Below are 26,121 nucleotides of genomic sequence, written 5' to 3'. Positions count from 1 at the left end.
AGCATAAAATTTTAAAACTCTTACGTTTACAATAAAAATCTGAAACGTTCATAACGGTGGAGGAAATCAGGGTATTAGAATCCATCTTCTCCGGAAAACCTCGAGGAAAAAACCCGGAAGTCATAGACGGAGTTAGAAAGAAGACATTGAAATGGGTATTAGAGTGTGGATTGAATTAAAATGGACCAGGATAGGATTCAGTAGAATCAGTGATAAACATTTGGATTCCATAAAATGAGGAATTTGGTGCCTAGAGAGTTGTAGAATTGACAAGGACTTTGTGGTCGAAAAACATAGATTGGGGGTGTTTGAGGTCAGGGTGTTCAGGAGATATTTCAACCTAAGAGAGATGAAGTAACAGGAGGGTTAGGATCAAATAGAGGATTAGATGGATGGGTCATGTATCGCTCATTGGGCCGATGAAATATGTATACAGAAATTTATTTGAAAACTCTGAAGGAAAGACCTGGTAGTAGATGGAAGAATAATAGTAATATGGATCTCATGGAAGTAGACTGGGACGGTTTGGACTGAATTGGTGTGGCTAATGATACGATCCTAGATCGGACTGTTTGTAATAGCTTCAGGTTCCGTAAAAGACTGGGAATGTTTTGTCTAGAAGAACGACTGTCACCTTATCAAGGACTCTGCTCCGTGTAGTCAGTTAGTTATTCAGTTTGCACATGTCAGGATGGATGGGAGGATAGTATGGTATTTGAAGATGCTCTACCAACTGCATCTTCCATAATTTAACGATTTTAACTCCATGGAGTTGAGCCCCTGAGAAGGTGATAGGCTTTCCAATCAATCTTTTGTAGGCTTTTTTCATGGCCTCCATGCCCACTCATCTCATTCTGTTTGATTTGATGATACTGATAATATATGATGAAGAATACATAACATAGAGATCCACCCTCCCGTCACTTTATCCATGTTAGGTCCTAATATTATCCTGAGCTCCCTGTTCTCAAACATCCCCGATTTAATCAGTCTAACGATATTAAATTAAGTGTGCATATTATTATAAAAATTTTCATTTTGCAATTTTCTTCTGCCATTTGTTACTTTATTTCTTATAGGACCTCTGTCAGAATTTTGCTTTTAAACATAAAACTGTAACGGAACACATTAGATTTTTTTGGTTTCAGTTTTAGCTTCTTAGTATCCTTACACAAAGGTAGTTAGGTCTGATTGTCGCTGGCAGTGGTGACTTGCATTTATACAGAATAAAGCTTACGTAGGCATGCATATGGGCATAATGAATGGAAAATTCGGTTGTTTTGAACACTTTTCTAATTGTGGAGATTAAATCCTGTGTGGGCTTCAAAGAGAGGCAATGTGGTAATAATCCATACGTCCTGTCTAGAAGCTTATTGCTCCACAAATTAATGGTGGTGTTTATTCTTGGAGATTGGAATCTCTAATTGTTTTGTTTCAATATTAACGTAACATATGGACAAGGCGCATGGGAATCGGCTTCTGTCGTATTTGTGCAAGGAGAACTGTTGTTTTGAAGAGTGACAGGGCAGTCTGTGTGGTTTGTGGTTGTATGTCCGTAAATTCTACAAATAAGCAGGGTCTGTTCTACCCAAGCCGTGAATATTTGTTACAAGAAAGAGAAGTATAAATAGATTGCTTTCCTCTTTGGTGTGAAAGGGATATAAATGAAGGCTTCAGTACGCACTATAATTAATTTTAAGTTACAATTAAGAAACATTGATCCTGTATGAAAAACATAGTTAAGGAGTTCCGAAGTTGGATTGTTCCTAACATAAACTCAGATTATTATTACGCCTTCACTCCTACCCTCTGGTACTAATGAAGGTGAGGTTTGTCTGGAATGGTTTTGACTTTCTCTACTCGCAGTCCTTATTAATGATTCATGAGAAGGGGGGGAGGTGTTAGGTGCATTCACTCCTTAATCCGAAATATACTCGAGCCATTCAGTGTGAGTGAATAAGTTACTTGCTTCCTCTCTCCTTAAGCTCCATCGCCTTGGCGTTTGTAAGTGTACCTTACTCACAGTATGACTACTTGGACGCCGTTGTCATGCGTTTAATAGACTTAATTCACACGCCTTGAGAAGCTTCATCTATCAGTGTGACACGTAGCGTACTCAACTTTAATTGATGAGCAAAATTAGAATAATGATACAAGAAGAACAATTTTCCATTTCTCTTCCTTGCATCAATTTATCGCACAGTGAACCACCTCTGAGAAATTATATAAAATATTAGTTGAGATTGTTGTAAAGTAAGAGTTGCACAGTATTTCACCGATATAAACAAAAAGTAAGTTCTCCTGGCAATTCTTAGTAGAGACTCCTAATGTTAAATGTTGCCAATACGAAACACGTGGAAGGAAGGTCAACCGAGCATCACCTCCCCATTAAGTGTTAATTCATTATCCTCGTTGCAGAAGAACACCTGAAACAGAATAGTTGTTTAACATTATATGTTTCATAAATTAAAATACATATGGAGTCTGTAATGTATCGTTACCAAAACGTTGACAAAAGCGAGGAGTAAACTACCCGTGGAACATATACGAGTAGTTAACACGTGGCTGAAGTTAAACACATATAGGAGACGTAAAACTCATATCAAATTGGGCAGGGAAATGAATACAGAGAGACTAATTTAAGTGCTGTGGTTTGAGTAGAACAATGGGGTTTGATCAGCTCGAGCCGAAGTAAAGTATTTCATGAAGACGATTCAATAATACTAGGGAAGGAGTTTATGGATTTGTATATCTGTAAATACTTAACCGACTAACTTCATGGAACAATCTGTCTTAAGAAGCTCATAGTCGATCATCCAGTCAATAAATTGCCCGCTCCATTGTCTTTACAAGAGCCCGCCACTGGTTTCTTTCTGGATCCAAATGAATGCAATCAGTCTTCTGCGTGTTCTCCGCTACTCAGGTCGTTCTATAAAATCCGTCCACATGTAAGTTTGCTTCCCGCGATAAGGGACTTTTAACACCTCTCCGAATCCCAGTGCTGGAAGAAGGATATTCTGTGCTAATTATTCTCGTTTATTATTGCGACATATTGTCTGTTGGCACAACAAAGACATAATTATGTAATACAGGCCTTGTAAATGGGATATTTATTATCTTTTGAAATATATTAGGAAGCGATGATAATTCAATCACAAATATTTTTACATATTTTAATACTCTGTTAATGTACAATATTATTACATACATATTTTGAAAACTACTTCAATTTTTTACCAACAGACTTATCTTATCAATAAGCACCTTGGCAACTTATGAGTTAGCTTATTTCAAGAACCGTGAATTCACGCCGGGCTCATTTCAAAGTGAATTCAAACATTTCTTCAATAATATAACACACCGTTTTAATAATATTTCTCCATCTTTGTATATGAACTAAACACAGACTTGACAGATGCCATTATATATATGACAGAGTTACGAACGAAAGTGAGCGGCTTACAGTGTGTCTCAAAATCGCAGGTGACATATTTAATGACACTGCGAACGGTGTGCCTATATCAGTTAAAACAGAAGTACAATTGTAAAGTTTAAGGTTTTCACAGCGGTGAGTATGAAGATTTCTGTCTTCTGGGTTGTTGCGCCGTGTAGTCTGGCCGATGTTAACAAACAAGACAGAAATCTTCAGAATTTATACTCAGGCTGTATTCGTACTTTGAAAAATCTTGTTTGTGTAATGCACATGCTGTGGGAAGACAAGACCATACCACGTACCGGTACATACGCTGATTAATGTATGTTGTAAACCAGTTAGTGTGACTGAAGACAGGAGATAACATTTTCTCAGTTCCGTGGAACCACTGCAGTTAAGAACTGTAATTAAAACAAATATTTTTGTTGTGCATAAGTCTGTTCCGTAGAAAGGCTAAATACAAGGAAGAAAAATTGAACATAAAACTCATATATTGTACAGTAGTACTGTATGTTCTAAAGTAGGTAAAACTGGGGAAACCTATAAACTTTTGCACAGAAAAGAAACTTTTGACACGTGTTACAGTCTTATACATAAGGTAATACGAATCAGAACACCGACGTAAGAATTATGTTGTTAGTATCAGTGAGGAGAAAGTTTGGTTGTTTTCTTGACTCTCTAATAATCATTTAAAATTTATCCATTGTAATCAAAAATGTTTAAAGTACTCTGAAACTCATCAAGTCCGAGGAGGTATGATCATGACGTGTCCATGCACTCAGTAGTAGCAAAATTTTACTTTGTCATAATGGCTCGCTACCACAATAACGGTTGTAATAGTTCTCATGCAAGACACTATTAATGCTTGTTTTGCTCAGGTTAGAAGAGAGAGAGAGAGAGAATGATTTTGTTCCGGAAAAAATATTCTGGATTTTACATGATTTTGTGTTATACCTGACACTACAGCTTCTACTTAATAATTCCACAATCTTTACAGCTGTCTGAATCCAACAAAAAGTTCCATACACTTTCTTAGGGCGTAAAGCATTTAATTCTGCAATAATTTGACTGAAAATTAAGTGAATTCTATATAAAAAGTTCCATTCACTTTCTTATGAAGTAAAGCATTGAATTCCTTTGGAAGTAAATTATTGTGAAACCACACATTGGGTATTTGATATTTTGTGTTTTGAATTTTAAAGGACGGTGGTTACTAATGGAGCTTTATAATGGGGAATTGTTTGTTTTCCTTGAGGTACTGAATGAATTTTTTTAAATATTATTTTTGATGAGCTTGCTTGAAAGGATTACCGCCGAATTGTTTCGTGTACAAATACAACATTTAATTTTATATTATCGCATGTCTTCAGTGTCGTTGTTATGAGCCAAGCTGCTTCAGGTACTTTCAAATTCATCGCGATCAAGATCACGATTAAATTTCTACACTAGTTCATTTTGAAAACTAACATGACTAGTATCGTATTCGACACTACCCAGTCTCAGAACTTGAAAGTCGAATTGGAATATGAAATAAATGTGGTTAGCATTAAGGTTTAAATAAATTCATATATATTTGCCGTTCACCACAAAATTTGAGTTTAATTGCACAAATATTTACAAAAAATAACCAGTTTCTCATCATATTCCAACTGATTTAGAAGCCTGATATTAAGTATTTTTAAATTACGCATTGTGTGTATTGTATTCTATTTCGTTTATAGTAGTTTATTCCCGATCTGTTTACTATAGCTATATTAAAGAAAACATGTCATTTAGCTATTGAATATGCTATCTACGTTTCAATCACATTTCATAAATTTACCGCTCTGCGTTCTTGAGCACAGACGCCGTAATGCATAAAACACTGTGAGAGTTCTTATTTAGTGTGGAACGTTTTGTAGCAATTAAGGACGCTAGAAAGTGGTTTACTTATAAAAATGCCAGTAGTGTGTTTTGTCAAAAAACACTTTATCGAAGCACCAGTAACAGCGAGATAATTTGATAAATCTATCAAAGTTTGCATTTTAACAACAGTAACGGTTTAAGCCCTGTTTTAAGTCAATGGATTTTTTAATACATTTACGTTGCAGAAAACATAAGACAAATTATGAAGAATGTTTTCTACAGAAATGTGGCCGACATAACTTACTCGTACTTTTTTAACGTTTAAATAAACACTGTTCTTAAAATACGCTTACGAATACATATCTTTAACACAACTTTAAAATACACAGAGTACAACGAATCACATCATGCACTTATGTTTATAAAATTGAATTTGTAATGTTTATTTATTTGTGCGGGATATTAAATTACTCGTCTATATAATAGTAATCAAAATTCTACCATTATTTACTAGGGCTGTCAAATGTTAAACTTAGTCTAACATCGTATTTATTGTTGTAAAAGAGGACGGAGGGAAGGGGAGTTAATTATTTATATTCTTGACTATTTGATCACAATATATAAAAATCGAACACCGTTATTATTAATGAATACCCTGTAGTTTAGTCTAATAACATATACAAACATCCAAGTCTTACTATTACTTTCAAAATGCTGAACTTTCAGAGAAATTAGTTATATACGATGTGTCGTCTTCGTGCTATAAATAACATTGTGGTTAAAATACAGCAGTTACATCGTAACAGTTTTATTTTCTGTTATAAATGCACATTCACACATTACGGCGACTAATATCCTCAACACAATAAAAATATATTTGTCTATTTACAATAAAATACATTCATACTAACTATAGTTTGTGTGCAGTTATTAGGAAGGATGTTTTCTTATGCTCACGTTAGACGTACTGAGATAGACACACTGCATTTACTCCTTAATATTTCGTCCAAGCTGTGTAACAAGCATTTGAATTTGGTGCTGATTGGTTGTGCACAGTTTTGCTCGAGTAGTCAATGAACAAAAATACAAAAGGTGGTACAACAGTATCCTACCCTATGGCAGAGATGTGTTTGGTGCTGTCCCAAAATTCACAATAGGAAATCAAAACTCATTTGTACTCCTTCACATATATTGACTGATAAATGCTACAAATTGATATATTTAGTTCAATCACTTCACTGGGTTCTGAATTTTCCAAGTCAAGTTTGCTGTTACAGTGTTAGTAGGATTGTGCAATTATGTACAGGCCAAAATTCTTTCTGATTTGCTGAGATGTTGCGTGGAAGGAACGTCGCTGCGTAAGATTAACCTAAGGTCAGCTCTGTTGATCCGTCTATTGTCGAATTACTGGCATGAGCTGTGCCGTTTATCACAAATAGCTCCTATTCGCTTTTTGCCCGTGGCATGATATAACTTGTAATCAGAGGCGGAGCCTTCATGTTAACCCTGTTAGCCCGGCTAACACGGCCGCCGCTGTTAATACGAACGCTTCGCCCCCGCTTGTAACGCGCAAGTATTCAGGGTTGAATTAAACTCCAGCATTTCGACAGCACATGTATATTTTATACATTTTCCTAACAAAAATTATGTGTTTAATTATTAGTCAAATTGATTAGAGCATTCAACATATCGATATTTTCTGTTTTAGACAGAAAGATTCGAGGAGAATATTCGGGTTTAGGAAAGAGGAATTGAAAAGACGAGAAAAAGTTGCGTTATTAAATGAGGCCTACCCTCTTATCATAATATTAGTAGGGGTGCTGATCAGATCGGGTGAAGTGGGCGGGAGATGTATTTATTGCCCGAATGGGGATATAAGAAGTGCTCATAGGCGTAGATGGGATGATAATATTAAAATGGGTGTTATAGAAGTAATGAAAGACTGAAATTTTTATCAGCTAAGTAAAGCATTTCAAGAGAATAATAATAATAATAATAATAATAATAATAATAATACGGATTCAATCGGTTTATTAGTCAAACACAATTGACTGTGAATTTATTTATTTATGGTGTATTTAACTACGCTGTGGGGACTGAGTTTGAGACCTCAGTTTAATCTGAAAATACTTCTTAAAAAGTAGATGAAGAGGCGGACGGGCTGTAGCCTGTACAATGGAGCCCTATTAATCTGCGGACTGGAGAATGCTAAAATTGATACCTGTCGCAGCTGTTACATTTACAGGCAGATGTTGATGGCTGATAACTACCCGTACCCCTTAGCATGACAGAGTGACTGACGCTGTCAGTATCAGCTAACCGTGAATAGCTGCATGTGAATTTAATGCCTATTTATTATAAGGGAATAGTCCGCTGTGGTCATAATTTTCACGGCTGTGAGTCTTAAGATGGCTGTATTCTGGCTTGTTGCGCCGTGTATTCTGGCAGAAGGCGATGAAGGAGGTAACAAAGACCTCTGAAACGTCAGTAAACTTCTACCAGACTACACGGTGCAACAACCCAGAAGACAACCATCTTCATTTATAATTCCTTCTGCCGAACGCGCTTGTTAAGTTTATCTATCGCATCAAGAAGACTGAGATGGGCAGGGCGTGCAGAATACATTGGGATAATGAAGTATACTACAGTGGAGTTTATACAAAACTATGTATATATATGACTGTGAAATAGGGCCTGAAATATTAATATTTATAAAAACTTCTAAGTTTGCTGCTGGGTTTATTGAATATTGATGATGAAATTAATTATGGATAATGAAACAAATCTGGGCAAATAAATAACTGATAGGTCTCTCTCTGACAATAAATTTGTACAAGTCTTGTCATAATCGGACTTTAAGCATTAAAATAAAAATCGTTTATTAAATTATCTCGTGTAACCAGGGACTTTGAACCGGTGTAACTGGGCGAATAAGAATGTAATTCCATGTGAATAACACTATTGGTTTTCGCATTTTGAAAGATTTGCATTTTGTTTTATGCACCTCACAGGCCTATATAAATATATGTGATCGCTGACAGTTTGCACACGTAACACGTTTGTGACATGCAATATGTAAAATTTATGTTTTTCTACATATAATACATTGAGCTAATATCTTATTATCTGAACACTGATACTAATATTGGACCAATATTGCCTGGGATTATAATATTATATACAAATATTAGTAATACTACCGAGTTGTCTTTAATGTATAATCCAAGGTAACACATAAACTAATACGCATATTTAGGAGAGACTCGGGCATATTGTAAGTTTATCTACGCAGAATATTTACTAAAATATATAATAAATTGAGAACACTTATTTTATAGAGGAATCGACCGTATTCAAGATCCAGGTTCTGAAACCGAGTTGATTATAAAAGATGTCATGTAACTTCCATGAAACAGGGATTGAGTATGAATGTCTTTGTTTGCATATTAAATGCTCACTAAAACAAGAAATATTCTATAGTATCCACGAAATAGATCTGTTCTTTTACGTATTGTTTGCTGTGACAGTATTTTTTTTAGTAATTTTCGTAAAAACTGTGTTTTATTTCACACGATGGATTTGGGAAGATAAGGAAAAGAGAAATTACTATATTTTTGTTTTATTGTAATGCAGTTCATTATTCCCTATGTCTAAGAACTTTTGAGACATGCTGTATAATGCATTCACGATGTGTAAGTCAGTAATTGACAAATAATTAACTATACACAATCCTGAGACACTGTAGGAATCTTTCTCTGACTCGAAAGTGTTAGGAAACTTCGCAAAGTGATTGCACCGTTAGGTCTGTATCAGACATACGTACTCTGAACATCTGTCTGTGAAGCAGGTGTTGACCACTTTGTCAACATTCTAGGCTTAAACAACAGCGCAAAAGTTGTTCGGAACTGGCGACTCATTGAACAGTACAAGATAAAATTTATGGCACCGTTTAGAAGTGCCAATATGTCCATTACTTCACCGAACAAATAATAACATGTCCTGAAGAAACATCTTCCCAGCGCCACGCTGAGGAGCCCGAGTATTCCTTGTGGGAACTCTGTGATGAGGAACAGCATGAGGACGGCCACCAACATCTTTGTGGTCCTGTCTGTTCGCCTCTCAGATTTGGATACGATTCGTTTCTCGGAAGACAACAGGCTTGCAGAATTGCAGTTGTTGAGCCCTGCGAAAAGAGTAAAGCAATGACAACAACTTTTGTGCAGCACCTCTGCGTAGGCGCAATGCAGAGCCGTCTTGAATCCCAAATTTACATCCACGTTTGTTTCAGAAGGGTGAATGCTCCTTGCTGTAACGGTGAACCGCTGGTTACGACCGAAATTCGATTTCCGGTGGGGGGAAATTAATTTTTAATTGCTGCGGAGACGACTTGTGGTCCTGGTGGCTTACGTCAGTGGAGTCGTACAGGCACTCTTTTCGTGAACGACGACATGTTGTACGTCCTTGTTTGTCAGTCCCTGGGGCATGTTCAAACTTACGGATCAGTTTTATAATCTGACTTCTGATCCGGAGCACACTTTCACGAGAAGGAAAAACGCGTATAATAGGGCACGGTATTCAGCATTTAGAATGATTACGTAAGCATTATGCAGTGAATTGTAGCTGTTGTGACGATGTTAGTCTTATGGGAGGTGACGCCTTGTGGACTTGTAAGTAGATCCCAACATTTCGGATAAAAAGCTTCCATCATCAGGGATGAAATTAAGAGCTTTTGGAAGTTGGTGGTTTGTATAGGGTTAGAAGAAGAACCAGAATTACTTTAGGAATTTTGATTTCTTTTATATATATATATATATATATATATATATATATATACATAACTGATCGGACAAAAGCCAAAACACAGAAAATGCGGACATTGGTCTTATATGGTGTGGCATTCGAAATTGAAGTCCAAATTTTCGAATGACCAAAGACAGTGCGCACTGTAAAATATTCTGTACAAAAATGTCGAATGGATTTATCTGACTCAGGATAGATCCAAGCGCCTAGTGCTTCATGCAGTTAGTTATTATTTCAACACTAGCAATAACTATAGCGGGAGGACTCCAAACTCATTTTGTCATCTGGTATTTAAACTGTTTCTTTAGAAGTTATAAAAGTCCTGTAATTTTCGATAGTCGAATGTTTCGATGTAAGGGCCGCGTAAAATAATATTTTACTTTTGTAAGTGGACCACGTGAAAGAGCGTGTTGATTAGAGAGACAACTTGCCTTTGAGGGCCTGTTTCCTGCGGTTGGCCTTGTAGAGAGCCTTGATGAGCCAGCAGCTGATGACTGTAAGAATCGCACACGGCAGTAACTTGATAATTATGCCGTAGATCCAGAAGTTTATACAAAACAGCAGTTCGTCGTCCTCCTTGGCGACCCCACTCAATCCCACGTGGTACAAAACGATCAACTGATCGTTCTCCAGCACTACTGTCGCCTGTATCTTAAACATAAAGTATGAGGGGATGCAGACCAGCAGGGGTAGCGTGTAGCCGATCCCAATCGCCATGTTACACCGTTTGTCGGAACACAGGATGTGGCTTCGCTGTGGGAACCTGCAATCATTCGGGGAACATGACATCTCGGGACCAGACTGAATGAATAGGTGTCGCTTTGGAAGTACAGGGTCATAATTTCAATGTACTACACCGGAATTCATTTTTATGACTGAAGAAAATTAAGAAAAACCTTTCAGGATTGTCTGTAACCGGGTAGACGTTCAAACTGTGCAACTCCCAAATACAAATATAGAACGCCACCTGCTAGTTGGTATTTCGTATGGTCTTACGCAACCTTACCTTGGGTTAAATAAGTTTATTTATAATCCTCAGATATACATACAAATATGTTGAACGAGGGGTAGCGGATTGCCGAAAAGCGGTGGTCAGTCATTTTCGAGGTTATGCGCCCAAAGTTTAGTCGAACACCTTCGTAAGCGGACCGAATGGAACGTAGACTCGTTCGTTGTGATTGAAATTTGCTGTCCGGGACTAAATAATTATGAGTTTTCTTGTTGAGGGCTATGATTATTCGGGACGCACATTAACAAGTGACTTTTGAACAGCCGATCTATTCAAAGATGAAACCGCATCGCATAATTAGTCATTTTGCATAATGCTGCTTGTACCCGTTGTGAATACGTTGCCAAATCTTTTGGTTTCTCAGATTGAAGACAGGGCATCGTTGGTCTATATGTATTTGATTTCCAGCGGTACAGTATCTGAGTTTTGAGACAGATGCATAATGGCTTTGTGTTAAGCTCATAGAAGTGTGTTGTAAGACTCTCTTAATCTTAACTAGTAACAGGCTGGAAGATTAATTACAGCGAAAGTCACTAAGATACATTATCATGTTAATTCTGTGTGAAATATTCAGTTTCTGAGTAAGCGGTGGCTTAAAACAGAGCCCTTCGCATTCTCATTGTTTTACAGTGAGAGCAACAGAGGTACGGTTTAAATGTAAAAGACCAGGCATATATGTTAATCCACAGTTGCGTTACTACTCTTCCGCAAGTATAGATTATGAAGAGGAAATATTTACATACGAGCATGTGTGCCACGTAATGTGACATTTTATTAAATATATTTGCTTATACCGTCAACAAAGTATGTCAACTCGAGCCAAAAAAAATCTAACTTCGCGCAACGATCCAGAATAATGAATATTTAAGCAACTAAATTTTGTGAAGTAGCGTCACAAATATATTTACTCTTCGCGAAACGCGTAAAATTAATGAGATGAATCAACAGAAGCCAGGACCAATGGTGTTTTTCACACCTTTGTCTTGTTCTGAGAAAAGCAGCATTGAACTCTGCAACATAACGAAACGGGATAGGAAATTCGCAATTTCTGCTCTTAAATAAAATAACGTGTAGAAACGACTGTGAAAGCGATCCCAAACAGCGACCTCCAATTGAATAACTTGCATTAAGCAGGTATCCGGTTTAGATTGGGTTTATGGCAGCGGCTAACTTTTTTCAGGATTGTCTTAGTTTCCGTTATAATTCCTAGAAATAAGCCTCTGCTGCTTCCTTCCAAATCCTTTCAAAATCATCTTGGTTATTATCCTCTCATCTCATTGACACTAAACAGCCTTTGCGGTTGATACCTCAACATTTAATAACCTTACCTGATGGCGATGTACCTCCAGATAGCCAACACGAGCGTCAGACCTATGGAGATAGTGTGTAGCACCTGTGTGAAATGAGAGTGGAAGAGCACGAACACTGCCCACTTGTAGGGCATGTTGAGTTCCCCAGGTAGCACCAGGTATGCGTAGCATGCATAGGGGATGTACTCCAGCATGACGAGCATGTCCGCAATGGCAAGAGCAGTCAGGATCCTGTTGATGGGGGCGCTGGCCATGTCCTTTCTTGTGAGCACTGCCACGTTCAGTGCGTTGGCCACGGTGCCAAATATGCATACGATCAGGCTCAAATAGCCGTGTACTGACTTATACGACACCAACACTTCCCGCATAGGACCGCTGCAGTAACACTGGGTCATGACAGAGACAGGCCTTGACGACATGTTCAGAATCTTCTCGATGTCAGTGATGTTGAACTGTTCCAATAGAGACTGAGTTTCAGGCAGCGTTGATGATAAGAGGTCTTCTTCCAAATCATTCAAATCTGCCAGTGAGTTGTTGAACGCAGAGTTCCCAGATAATCTATCCATAATGAAAAGTATCCTTAGTAAATGCGCTAAACTGTAGCGTGAATGTTTCAATAGTGGTCTTGAAGTTGCATTCATATTCGCTTTATTGGAATTTCTCCATGACCAAATTTTCCTCTTAAATAGGTAGTATGAAACAACGAGAATCAATCGAAATTGAATAGTTCGGCCAAAAGCTGTTGCTCAAATACCTGTCCTTTCATGTTTGCTTCAGCTATTAGTTTCCACTACATAAAGACAATATGTAATAAACGTACATCGTAACACAGCACAACTTTATGTAATTTTCTTCTTAGCAATGATATTCTGTCACAAGATGTCTTATTAAATTTGGAGGGCAAGGAAACCCTGTTTGGAATGACTTTTAGATAGGGTTCAAAATTATGTATAAATTTTATCCTACACTTATAGTTTACAAGGAATTTCAAACACCCACGAGTTAAAAATCTTTTAAAGGTTTACATGGCCATAGAAACACACAGTTGTAGCATCAGATTAAAGTCTTTGGAAGATAATACGCTCTAGAAGTGATTTATAAAATTTGAAATGTGACGATAATTTGTGTACATGTCATACGTATGTCATCCACAGTTGATAATTTATAGACGTTATAACAACTGAAGTAACACGACACTGAAATTTGCACATAAACAAAAAATTTATGTTATTGAAAAAATGGAACCGTGTCTTGCTTTCATTGATTTGGAAGGTAAAAACTGTTTTAAATAGATAGAAGTTTAGAAAATGTTGTTTCATTTGGCTTTTGTATTCAGTAAGGTTTGTGCACATAAAATTTGGCTGAAAGTTTTCTGACCGAATTTCCGAGATTAATAGTATTCAGAAGCAAAGTTCTTAGAAACTTCCAAATTACAATGCAGAATCATATACATATTCATGAATGAAACATTTTACACTTCCATTTCACTAATATTCCTTCTAGATTTTTAATAGGCGCCGTTCTTTTAATTTCAAGTTTGTTTCTATTCCTTTATTGTGTATAAACCAAATTCACACATTTTGCCTGAAGCGCCAGTAAATTTTAATATACCACTTAACACTCAGAATTCACTTTTCAAGCAATTTAATATTCTCTGAAGAATATCACAATATCTCAAGCAATTAAAGAGTTCGGGCACACACTTCATTGTCTTCTTCAAAAATTATTTGTTACCGCATTGGCCTCCAGTATTTCATTCACTTCAGGAACACCTGTAAAGGCACAAAGAAAAATATTATTAGTATGACGCGACGTTTAACCCTTTGATGTTCGTAGCCTATATGGTGGTAAGGGGAATGAAATATTGTTACCAGCAGAACGACAGAAGTTATGTCCAATTCCGGCATCTTCCTTTATCGCGGAAACAAAATACCTGATACACATGATCTTAAACTAACGTCCCGTGACCCCTTGTCATCCTCTGTCGCAGTCTCATGGGTACACATCAAGACCGTTGTCCCGAAACAAGTCATATTCTTCCCATTAGACTGATAAAACATCTTTGTGATAAGTGCGTTTCAGAATTTAATTAACAGTTTGTAAATTAAGTAATCTGATAACAATAAATTGAAGTAACTTGCAAGTCACCGGAATATTAAATTTAATCAACATTCATTCACGAGACATTCTTGAAATACAGTGCACCATTACACAACTAAACTAATCATCTTGGTTAGTCGCAAGATTATTACGTTGATGTACATTGTGTAGTATGTTTGCTTGTTCAAACAATATGAATCAATAAATGGGGCACGTGATACATACGTCAGATCCGGTGTAGCATTACCAATGTCGAGGGCGAGAAATTGTGGACAACACAGGGTTCATCAGATTGTAGTGAGACATTTAATAATTAATACATAAGTTGTATTGGAAGACATAGGTTTGATACCGGTAACACCAAAGCCCATGTCCTGAGCATTTGCAATTCAGTAGTCGTAATCGATTATTGCAGTCTATTTTTATTCCGTAGAAATATCTGGAAAGAATGGTATCAGATCAAAGTTGTATTTAAGAAGTGCTTTGGGGCAGATTATATTCAGAGAATACTTGAATTTCGGAATTTATTGTCATTTAGTATGTCACTTAAAATGTACAAAAGTACAATTTTACCTGTTGTTTCATGTGACTTCTAATAATGAGGGAAGAACACAGATCGTGGGTGTTTGAGAAAGGGTTGCTGAGGAGTATATTTGAAAATAAGGGGGCTGAAGTGAAAAGAGGTTGGAGGAAATTACATAATGTGAAGCTCAATAATTTGTTCTGTCCTCCAGATATTACTGGGATGATCAAACCAAGGAAGGTGCGGTGGACGGGGCATGTAGCATGAGCGATGATGAGAAATGCGTACAAAATTTTGTTGAAGTGTCTGAAGGAAACAGAGCACTCGGAAGCCCTAGACTTAGATGGGAGGATACTATTAAAATTGGTTTTAAGAAACTGGAGTGGAACAGTGTAGTCTGGACTTTTCTGGCCCGATAGTGGGCTCCAGTGAACACGGTGATAAACCTTCTGGAGCCATAAAGGCGCGGAATTTCTTCACTACCTGAGCTAGAGTTATCTTCTCGAAAAGGACCTTCAGTGCAGCTGTTCAGCTCATGTTATTACCTGTCAGCTCTTTGAGAAGCCTGATTATAAAAACTGCCTGGAATTTGGGTCAATAATCTTTATCTGTTTCTGTGGGGTGGAGACGAAAGAAACTGCGTTGAACACATTTGCATACATATTTATTCGTACTGCAGCACAGTAAACTATCTTAATTATTTAATTAGCTGCTACTAAACGAGGACGGGAATCAACGCACAGTGAACAGTGGTGTTGCACTGTGGCAAAAAGGCATTAGGTCCGCAACAAGCGTTGTACGTATCGATATTCAAATTAGATTATTTATAAACTGTTAATTCGCGTATCGGGTTTCGAGAATGGACACTGACTTTTGACCTTTCATCAAATTTTTCCTGAATTATTGAAATGTTTCAGATGGGTTTGTTGGTGAAATATTTGATGCATCAGATTCGATCCCTGGTTAGTGCGTTGGTATTTTTCTTATCTTTGTTCAGATTGTGCATAGCGTCGAATGAAAGATATGGCGGGATATGGAAGGAAACTGTCATGGCCTATTTTAAGGTATTTTCCAGATGTTTCTTGGTGATACTGACAATGAAACGAAAACTCTTAGCCAAGTTTGCCGAAATCCGAGCCGAGAACCAGCCTTTAGAACACAAAGTTCGAATTCTTATCACTGAACCTGTTTTGTACCGTTATAAAAACCGAGGGGCCTTCTTTGTCATTGGACTCAATGCTGAGGAGGTAAAGTCCACAGCCTCACAGTTTTATTTCTTGAGAAGCATTTTAATATTTTCCTTCCGCCCATGTCTCGGCCTCCTAAATGATACTTTTTCGAGATGTTATCTAATTAATAGTACGTATGCATGTCTTGTTTCCATATCCTTTTTACAATACCATGCATGTAAATATAATTGATTTAACAGATGTAACAATTCTGGTCGAACACACAATATATTCAATTAAACCTGCAACATTTTCCTTCTCTCCCCGCCCCTTACGAAAGGAATGCATTTTTCTTCGCTTTTTATATTGCATGCTGCGCACAATTCTGCTTTGTTTTGTTTATTACGTAGGTATGGTCATTTGATTGTCTGAGAGTGTGAAATATTACAGGGAAATACTTAAAGCAGAATATAGGTAGTGTTTTGTTTGTCTGCGAATATATAAATCAACAAAGTGAAAGATAATATTTGCTCCAACTTGACGGTCTCAATATCCCTGGTAGTTTTCCGTGTACCTTATCCACAGTCCCTCGGGGTCTTAATCGGAACCACAAAGAAACCCTCGAAAGAGGACTGCTATGACGAAATAATGAAAGAGCTTGGGAGTTGTCTGTATCAGCGAGTTGTATTCCTTCTCTAAGGGTGGACTCTGAAGCCCTAAGGGGCCAGTTCACTTATCTGAGAGGAAGATTGGGTCGTATCTGCGATCATGAGGGGTCAAGTATAGGTCGTAGCGGTCGACGTGGGTGTCGTGACCTATGTTATAAATAGTAAACTTGTGGTCCGGAGGCCACAGAGGCATGTCAGAAAACTATCATACTAAACGCAAACAAAGGGCAAGATCCAACATGTTTTATAGAGATCTAATAAAACTGCCACGCGATCTGCCACCAAGCAGGTTACTGTAGGCTCTTTATAGAGCTCCTGACTTGTGTTCGTGAGGTAGCCGGTTCGAGCCTTGGTAGTGATTTCCTCAGTTACTTCGGGCATTGGCAGGGAACAACTTCCAAATATACAACGACAACCTCCTAACAAATCATAACATATTTTATCCATGACCACCTTCCCTTCTCATTTGAGAATAAGATTTTGAGTAATTGAAACTGCATTCTTCGGCAACCCGGACTCAGTTGTCAATCTTTTTACTCACTTTAAAATTCGGAGAGTACTGACATTTTAAACCGTAACATCAGTTTTATTGAATCCTGTAGGAAACTCAGGATTTCGTTCATTTCGTAATGAACTCGCGCCGTTTATCCATTTAGATCAAGTGTGATGGCTGGCGACCAGTCGATTTGTTTTGGCATTCCGAAAATAGTTGATTGGATCAGTGATGTACTGGTATTTTTTACTAATGTAACTTCCCAATACATGTTACCGTAACTAGTTGATTTAAAACCCTAGATAAGGTTTCCCTTACAAAATTATTATTTTTTGTTTGCGTTTTAAATAGCATAAGACGATACTGTTTGAATGTCCATATTTATTTTAGAAATAGTTTCAGAATATAAATAAGACATATGCTTGTTGGCGATGTTTGCTTTTTACATGTGCGAAGAGCAACGAAGATTGTATTAGAAGCACAGATTTCTAAAAATTTGAAGTGAAAACCTTTCAGTCTCTTATAATGACGGTATCCAAACACCTTGATGATCTCGTCTTGGAGAAGACGGAAAAATGTGTTGTGTGGGGGGAATTGAAAGAAAAGTTTGTACAGATAAACAGATTCCCTTATAGACCGATTAAAAGTTGGTGGTTCTTAACCTGCATCCTAATGTTAAAAAGAATGTGTGGTCTAGGTATAACGTCGTGCGTGTGTCTGTCTGTGTGTTTGTCTCTCATTTACCTAACTACTTGCGATATTTGGCGCATTTTAATTGGTATTAAGTTCAGGTTACTTCAAGCTGTCCTACGTACGTACTATGGGTTCCTGAGTAGGAAAAATAACCAGGACACAGAAAATTTGTAAACAGATGTTTGTGAAATATATGAGTTTTACATGTTGATTTTCAGGCTTCTTTAATTATTGTGCCCAAATTGTTGTGAATATTACAGTTGCCAACTTTAAATGACAGAATTGCTTATGGGTTACGTGACAGGTAGCTTCTGAGTATACTTTATAAGCTTCTATCAAACTGACGTTAATGTGTACAAACGTTGTTGTCGTTGTGGTCATAGAAAAGCTGCCATAGGTTAAGTTGGGTTAGCTTTAGTTAGGTTAGGGTTGTGTTGTTTTATGGTGGGTTGTGTTGTGTACTGAAAAATTACTATCGTGTTATCGAGTGGTCGTGAGGTGCCCTGGAGAAGTGCTGGAGAATTCCTGGAGAATTGCTGGAGTATCTACTTACCATTATATTCTGTTCCTGAGGGTGAGAGAGACCAAATTTGGCATCTGAACAAACCAAATGTAACATTTTTGGGTTTCAATATCACTGTAATTTTTATAAAACGGTTTGCGATAGCAAATAAAAGGTTTCCTTTGTTTCAATCTATGCTTACATGTTATATGTGTTTTTCCTTCAAAGACTGTCGTGTAATATTGTTTACATTATATTACTGTGTCAATGTTCCTTATATTACAGACCTATATTGCACACTCTTTTCATATATGTCGGATTCTTTTATTTTGTGGTTACCAACACTGCTTCATAGAAAGGAGAGCAACGGTTCGATTGTCAAAGCTAAATTTTGTGACTACGTAAGATTTTTGTTCTTTTTTCGCAGTTGTATCACAGATATTGCGTCTTTAGTCATCTCCAGCACATATTATTCCTGTCGAGTTTCTACTAAAAATCGAATAATTTGTACAGACGTTATTGTGAATGAACAGACAGAATTCATGTAGGCCTTTTGTGTAAATTATTTATTTTCGGAAACCTGTTCGAGAAGTACGGATTCTCACGGGTTCATGTCTCCAGTAACCCAGTTAATTATAGAGCTCAGGCCATTTGAGCTACACAGCCGCAATCAGAACGCATAGTTGAGTGAAATTTGGTTTACTCAAGGCCCTTAATTTTCTTGAACTGCGTATCTCCTTACAGCTGTAATGACTTTGAGGTTTTCCAATTAAGCTGTTCTACTCCATTTGCTATGAAGGCCAGCATTCTACTTGGGCTTCTGTCCATCTATTTTCGTAATTTTATACAGAATTTGCATACACAATGTCAACAATTCAACTCTCCGCTTTACAAGAACTTCTCTTCTGCTCTGAAGATGTAGGAAGTATGTTCCTTCGAAACGTTGTTATTGACCTACAAGTCATTATTTTAGCCTCATATCTAATGAACTGTAGGTTATGAGTTGTTAACCTGACTCATGTCATATGTAGATTACGAATCTGACATTCGCATCGTTGGTTCAGAATACGCGGAAAGACAACATCTGTCGAATCAGTAGCATTCCTTCCGATTCCAAGAACCCTACAATTAGGCTTAACCAAAAAGTAATTATAATATTTTGCTTACTTGATATCCATAGAAAATTAAATCAATATTAAGATCATGTGAAGTAGTTGGAAATATGCTGTAATAGCTTAGAAGACATTTGTCGTGTCTCATATTAAAATACTGGCCAAATTAATTGATTCTTGTAGCCTTTTTGAAACGTTTTCACCAGCAGAGGTTGTGTAGCGTCGGATGGTACAGTGATTATACGTGATGCATTCGGCAAGGTCTGAAAGGAAGCGGCCGTGGCTTATTTTAATACGTCATTCCAGAATTGTCTGTTGTTGACAGAAGAAAACCACGAAAATACTATCTCTAGTTATTTATGGATATGATTTATGACGTTTAATTTGAGAAGGAAAAACACCGAATTGGGAAGGATGTAGGTTGTGGCCAACTTTTAAATACTGCCTGGTAGAACTAACCAAAACAGAAGATACCTGGGTTGCCAGTTTGTCATCCGAGACTCGAACCGGGGTCCTTTTGAACACAAAGCGTAGTATTAATATCGGCACGGAAATGCTCATCAGGAGTAACTGAGTTAGATAAATAAGAGCATTGCTGATCACACAGTTAGAATCCCAAACACGTGTAGCAAAAGCTGTTTGCTCTACACGCCATTTGGTATTTTCTTTCTGTGTTAAGTTGAAGACGAACAGAGTAGTCATTCTGTGGATTCGGTCCAAGGTTCTTTGCAGACATGAACAATCACACTGTAATTGCATTTGATTTGTTCAATTTTTGCCTCAAGCATTTGCATTGATTTTCGTTAATACGATTTTATCAAGAGAGTGGGATTAGAGTCGTTCGATGAATTCGTTTGTTGAAGCTCCAACAACAGACAGAAAACACAGAAAAGCTCCAATTTCTGTGCTCCAGTTCCTGAAATCCGGGTTGCATCGATCAGGGATGCACAAAGCTTTAAGATGGCCATCTATATAACGTCACCGACGAGTCTTCGGAATCTTCGATTTCCATCATTAAAAATAACTCTCTCCCTTGTTTGAAATGAAAAGTGTTAAATGGAGGATAAACATGCCTCTCTGACAGTTTGTAAGCTCTTGATGTTCTCTGTGGAGCTTGATTTAAAAGCTACTATATCTTAATTTCATGTGGTTAGTAAAGCTTTAGGAAAGTTGTTCTGAAGGCGGAAACGAGCGACTCTGAATTCCACTGCTATGACAAAATATCTGTGGATATGAACAAGGTCTCGGGCTTTGAGGAAAAAACATAAATTGGATGCATTTGAAAGGAAAGTGTTCATGATCTGCGAAGGATCAAGAAATAGGATAATTAAGGAGCTTGTGAATTGTAGGCCTGCAAATTGTTAGTTAATTAAGAGTGAAATATGTTAGACTGTTATGGTATGGACTTGCGGGTATAATGGAGGAGTCAAGGAATACATGCAGAATAATTATGCAATTCAATATTATTATGACTGGGAATTTTCTTCGAAATAGCTATTTCGAAAACCTTGGAGGAGATGAGAGGATAAGAGTAAAGTTGGTCTTAGGAAAGTTGATACTAAGAATGGGGGGTACACAGAACAAGCTGTATTATAATTATTATAATGATAATTATTATCATTGACATCGTCATCACGTCGTAGCTTGTTTAATTTGTGTGCAACATTCTTGTGTATTGAGTTCCAGATGAGTTTTGTTTTTTGGAGAATGTAACAACTCCAGAAAAGTTTGAGCAACGACAGCTGAAATTTTTTCATGAAAGCATGTATGAAGGCGGCAAGGTCAATTAATATGAAGCTTGATCTGTATATAAACGTACACAGCCTTGCAATTTGAGAAGGCGGCTTTATTGTATAGAACTGTGTACTTGGCACTGTAGTTGAAAACAATAAGCAAGTCAGCCTTAACTGAAAACAATTCCACTGTGCAGTGTGGGTTGCACTGTATGGGAAACGGGTCTGTTGAAAAGCTGGGGCGTAAATAAAGTTTTATTCTGTATGGGTACAAATACAGGGACACTGACCAGAACATTTCTGTAGTTTTGTGAGATATGAGGTTCTCACGGCGGCGTGTACGAAAATGAATGCCTCCTGAGATGTTGCGCCGTGTAATCTCATGGAGATTGACCGACGTTTCAGAGGTACTTACTGCCTCCATCATCATAGATCTGGTGTTGAAGCAGTAAGCACCTTTGAAACGTCTGCGAGTTTTCACCGGACTACACATAGCAACGTGCCAGACCGATTTTGGTTCTGTGTCTCTCAGACATCGTGACGAGAATTCATTACAACATGATCTTGGAAAAGGAATACTCTTCACGTGGGTGTTTGTTAGAGGCGAAATCCTGTAGATTATGCAGATACACAGTTCTTGTGCTTCCAGCTGCTCTGCTATCGTTAATTGCACAGCTTTGAATTAATTAATTTAAAATTCTGTCTGTCCATAAACGATACTGATGGATGAGAGGTGTTTTATACTTTGGCTTTACAGTGCATATTAGACAGGAAGACAGGCCTTGAAGTTAACAAAATTGGACTATATTCACATCCTAGATGCGTTGTTTCTATTTAATATACCTTATTCTCGACGATGTTAATTTATCGCAGATATAAATCTACTGTAGCACATCGCACATACTTCCAATTGTACAGAGTCACAAAAATATTTTCTTAGATTTTGTTACGTGTCAGGATATGGAGAAACTATTTAATATTTCTATATTTATATCCTGCACTAATTTATTTTGTACATTGATCTGTTTCTGAGGAATTTAATGAAGTAAAGTAGACGTTATAATTCACTGGTACGCACCGGACGTGAAATTAAACATTTCGGATAAAAACACTTCCTCCATCTAGGACCGAAAATGAAGTCAGCATGTTGCTAACCATAAGATCAACATCGACATCCTCACCGCTGTTCGAACCTCAAGTACCGTATTATGCGACCACTTCCCTCTACATACTTCCAGAATCATTCAGAGTAATCGTCTTATTCTCTTATACATATTCTCCGTATCGTTGAAGTAAGAAGATTTGCGCAGGAAACATTGTCCTGAGTTGGCGAACATTTTGTGATTGAAAATATTAGATCTGCTTCTGCAAGGACTCGTCACACTTTCACCGGTTTCTGGTTATAATTTTCCGCTGACTGCATTACACTTTGTAATGGTTTTCTAACCAATCGCTCCGTGCTCATGCAACTGACGATTTTATAATCGAATTACTCTGTACCACTTATTGTCTGAGTATGTTATCAAGGACTAATCAGACTGAGTGGTTGTCCGTTCTTAATGAGTCGCGTCTGGAATGATTATCATCTCCTTGTGATGTCCTCGACACATAAGTGCATAGGCCTAATGTTTATCTGTTTGAACTTTGTTAATGATCAAACAGTCTAGTCTCTAGCGTCGAATGAGAAACTTGGCGTTGGATTGGATTGAACAAAATACTGCCTATACTGCGTACTTCATGGTATAGTGCCATGCATGATAAGTTGAGAGTCACTCAGCTGATCAAGAATTTCCGACATTGGGTTCCGTACTGAGTCACTTACATTCACTATATGTACACAGGATAAAATTTTATGTAACAGTAATTTTAATACTCTTATCCTAGCTACATATACGGGTCTCTAAGTATATTTCAACTTCGTATATTTAAATTTTTTCACGGCGATTAGTAGGAAGATGGCTGTCTTCTGGGATGATGCGCCATGCAGTCGATATCTGTCCGACTGTATGGGGCATTGTCACAGTAGACGGCCATCTTCCATCTCTTCACTTGACATTCACCGATCAGGGTTTTGTATTTCTCAAATGTGTGTTACATTCTAGTATTATTTATTTAATAACCATAACAGTTATAAGTTAAGAGCACAAATTCTAAAGCCTCTGATTGTGTAATTTCTCCAGCCATTTGTTACCAGTCTTTCTCAGGTCCAAATAACTTCCTCCACACTCCTCACTCTATGTTGTAGAGTCAGAGAACAAGTTTCACAATAGACTGAGAGGATGTGAACTGCATAAAAATTACTCAGAAGAGGGACCAATTTCGGACTTCCATGGTAACGCAGTTACGTACGGTCGTCGCAAGTTTATTAGACCTATGTTACGACCTGACTAGCGGAAATGCATAACACTCTTTGCACTTCAGCACACAAGATTAGTCACAAACAACAAGTGTCAAACAAGAGAAATCAAGTAAGAGGAGACAAACACGTGGGGTCAGACGAGAGTCATCAGAAAAGAGGATACTAACACAAGTCAAACAAGAGAAGTCAGAGGTCCTGAAATGTCATTGCAAACTGTTAGAGGACCTATGGTAGATTTATGAAGAAGAAAACTTGTATTTTGTGTGACACCACGCCATGAAGACGTAGGTAGTCGATGAAGGCATTGAGGATTCAATCTCAGATAGTAAACGAAGGCTAGACTTCCAGCTTGTTACTAATTATCTGTCAACGTAAGATACTACTCTGTTACGAAGTGGATTCTGATTGTGAAAGCTGTGGCAGTATAAAATACAGTCGTTAACATTTGGTAGACTTCTTAGGGAATAACAGGTAATTAGCACAGTTTAAATAGATGTTATATGTAATTGCACATTAGAAATTATAGACGGGCTAGGTCTTTCCCTTCAGGACTGGGAAATAGAATCACTTGAAGAGTAATTAGAGTGAGGCCGGTTGGGAAGCCAAATAATTGCCGTTTCTGTGTTAGGGGTTAGCTGCTTCGTACTCTGTCATCTCAAAGTGTGCGTGTTGCGGTCCACTGTTAGTATATCTGCCGTATTAGACAAGTCCTGTAGAAACAGTAACGTAAATAGAGTAAGTTTTTCTTATTTGATTTGACATATTTGATTATTTTTGTTGTATATAATGCAAAACACAGGAAGACATTTTATTTCCGTTTCTATTCTGTTTCCATGACAATGAATTGAAAGAAGTCATACATGCATCGTGCGGCTTGAATAGTTTTCCCTTGACGAGAAGGCTATTTTCGTAGATTGGATTCCCTACTTTGGTGCAGATATTCGCTTTTACTCCCTACCGAAGATGTCCATTCCAATTGACATCGGCTTTATGTTACAACAATCACTGGAATTTCTGTCGGTAACACTTTTCTTCCAGTCGTATCCGTATGGCCGCACGCTCATGCTGCTGCAGTGTTGCACAAGACGGAAAGAAATTGTTGGTGTGGTTTATGTAATGAATATAGCCTGAGAATGCTTCTGTGTGAGCATGCTGTTTCAGAATAACCGTACAAGCTACTGTTTACACATGAATGTGCGAGCGACATCAGTAAGCCTATATAATACGAGATTGGAATTTGAATGGCTATGTGTTTGGTTGCTCTTTTCGCTTCCGGAGTGGACCTCAATGAAAACACTTCTATAAACTGTTTAAAAAGTTGAATTTTAATTGCATTTCTTGTATCAAGTTACGTAACGTAATTTCACTCTGACGGAAGTAGATAAGACGAAGGTATTTAAAAATGTAATACTGAGGATAATGTTCAGGGAGGAGAAAGAGAGCATTACGCGACTAGGGCTTCCATAGTTTATTCTGTATCATTACTACAGTGGGTAATCAAGGAGATAGGGTTTGCCGGGGTGTAACAGACTGTTCTGGGGAAGCAGGAAACAGGCCTCATGTAAGATTTTGCCTGGAGAACTTCACAGAAAGAGACCGCTTGTGGGACGAAGGAGTAGACGGGAGGAAAATATTGAAATGGAGCTTAAGGAAGCGGGTGGTGAAGATGTGAACTGGGTCACACATGTTATGTGCTAAGTGGAATTCTAAAATGTACTTAGCCAATAGAAAGCAATTTTAGATATGCTATTCTCCTCTTCCTCAAGAACGACTAACCATTTTAGTTAGCTAGATAATACGGCGGTTTTATGAAACTTATTATTCTAATTATTAAAAAAAATTCGAACGTGATGTGTTCTAAGACGTTAGCCCGTCATACACCTGGCTGGACTATGAAAAGGCTTAATGGCAACATAAGCTTCAGTGGGATTCGAACTGTGTACTTGCGGAGCTGGAATGCTATATTACATAACGCCTTTAAAACACTAGCAAATGCATGGTATAACAATTACAAAAACAAAGAGAGAACCCATGATTGAGTTTTGGAGATTTAGCCCAGTTTACTAGCTTATAAATAGTAACGAGCATCCTTTTTTTGTACGAGGACCGGTTTAAAATTTAAAAGCTACGAGCCGAAAACGCTAATAGCTGTAACTTTTTTATTGAATATAAATTTACATGCCGATTAAAATCGACGAGTATTCATAGATGAAATAGGAAGTTTTATTTCTTCTACTCGGTGTCTGTTCTTAACCAGTCTTCTGATTCTTTTAAAATAACAAGTCTTGACATTGCCTTGTGCAGTTCTGAGTATTCTGGAGAGTTTTGTTTCTAAGTGGAGGCTACGGGGTGGACGACTTGTGTTCGATTCT

The 26,121-nt window shown here is 37.5% G+C and overlaps 1 protein-coding gene across 1 annotated transcript in view; it reads right to left on the bottom strand.

Moving 5' to 3' along the window:
• Positions 1–3,159: 3,159 nt before the first annotated feature.
• The window catches only part of LOC110827331 (G protein-coupled receptor dmsr-1), a 101,466-nt gene continuing 78,504 nt past the window's right edge, over positions 3,160–26,121 (bottom strand). Inside the window, exons 2-4 of the mRNA XM_022058918.2 lie at positions 12,416–14,169; positions 10,510–10,841; positions 3,160–9,461 (exon numbers count right to left, since the gene is read on the bottom strand). Coding sequence (XP_021914610.1) covers positions 9,088–9,461; positions 10,510–10,841; positions 12,416–13,038 — 1,329 coding nt within the window. The 5' untranslated portion in view covers positions 13,039–14,169 and the 3' untranslated portion in view covers positions 3,160–9,087. The remainder of the gene's footprint in view (positions 9,462–10,509; positions 10,842–12,415; positions 14,170–26,121) is intronic.

This window comes from Zootermopsis nevadensis, unplaced genomic scaffold (assembly GCF_977971745.1).
Source record: "Zootermopsis nevadensis isolate Lab colony 2312 unplaced genomic scaffold, Znev_1.0 Znev_ptg000029l, whole genome shotgun sequence".
Classification (NCBI taxonomy): domain Eukaryota; kingdom Metazoa; phylum Arthropoda; class Insecta; order Blattodea; family Termopsidae; genus Zootermopsis; species Zootermopsis nevadensis.
This window is presented reverse-complemented; position numbering and strand designations above follow the sequence as displayed.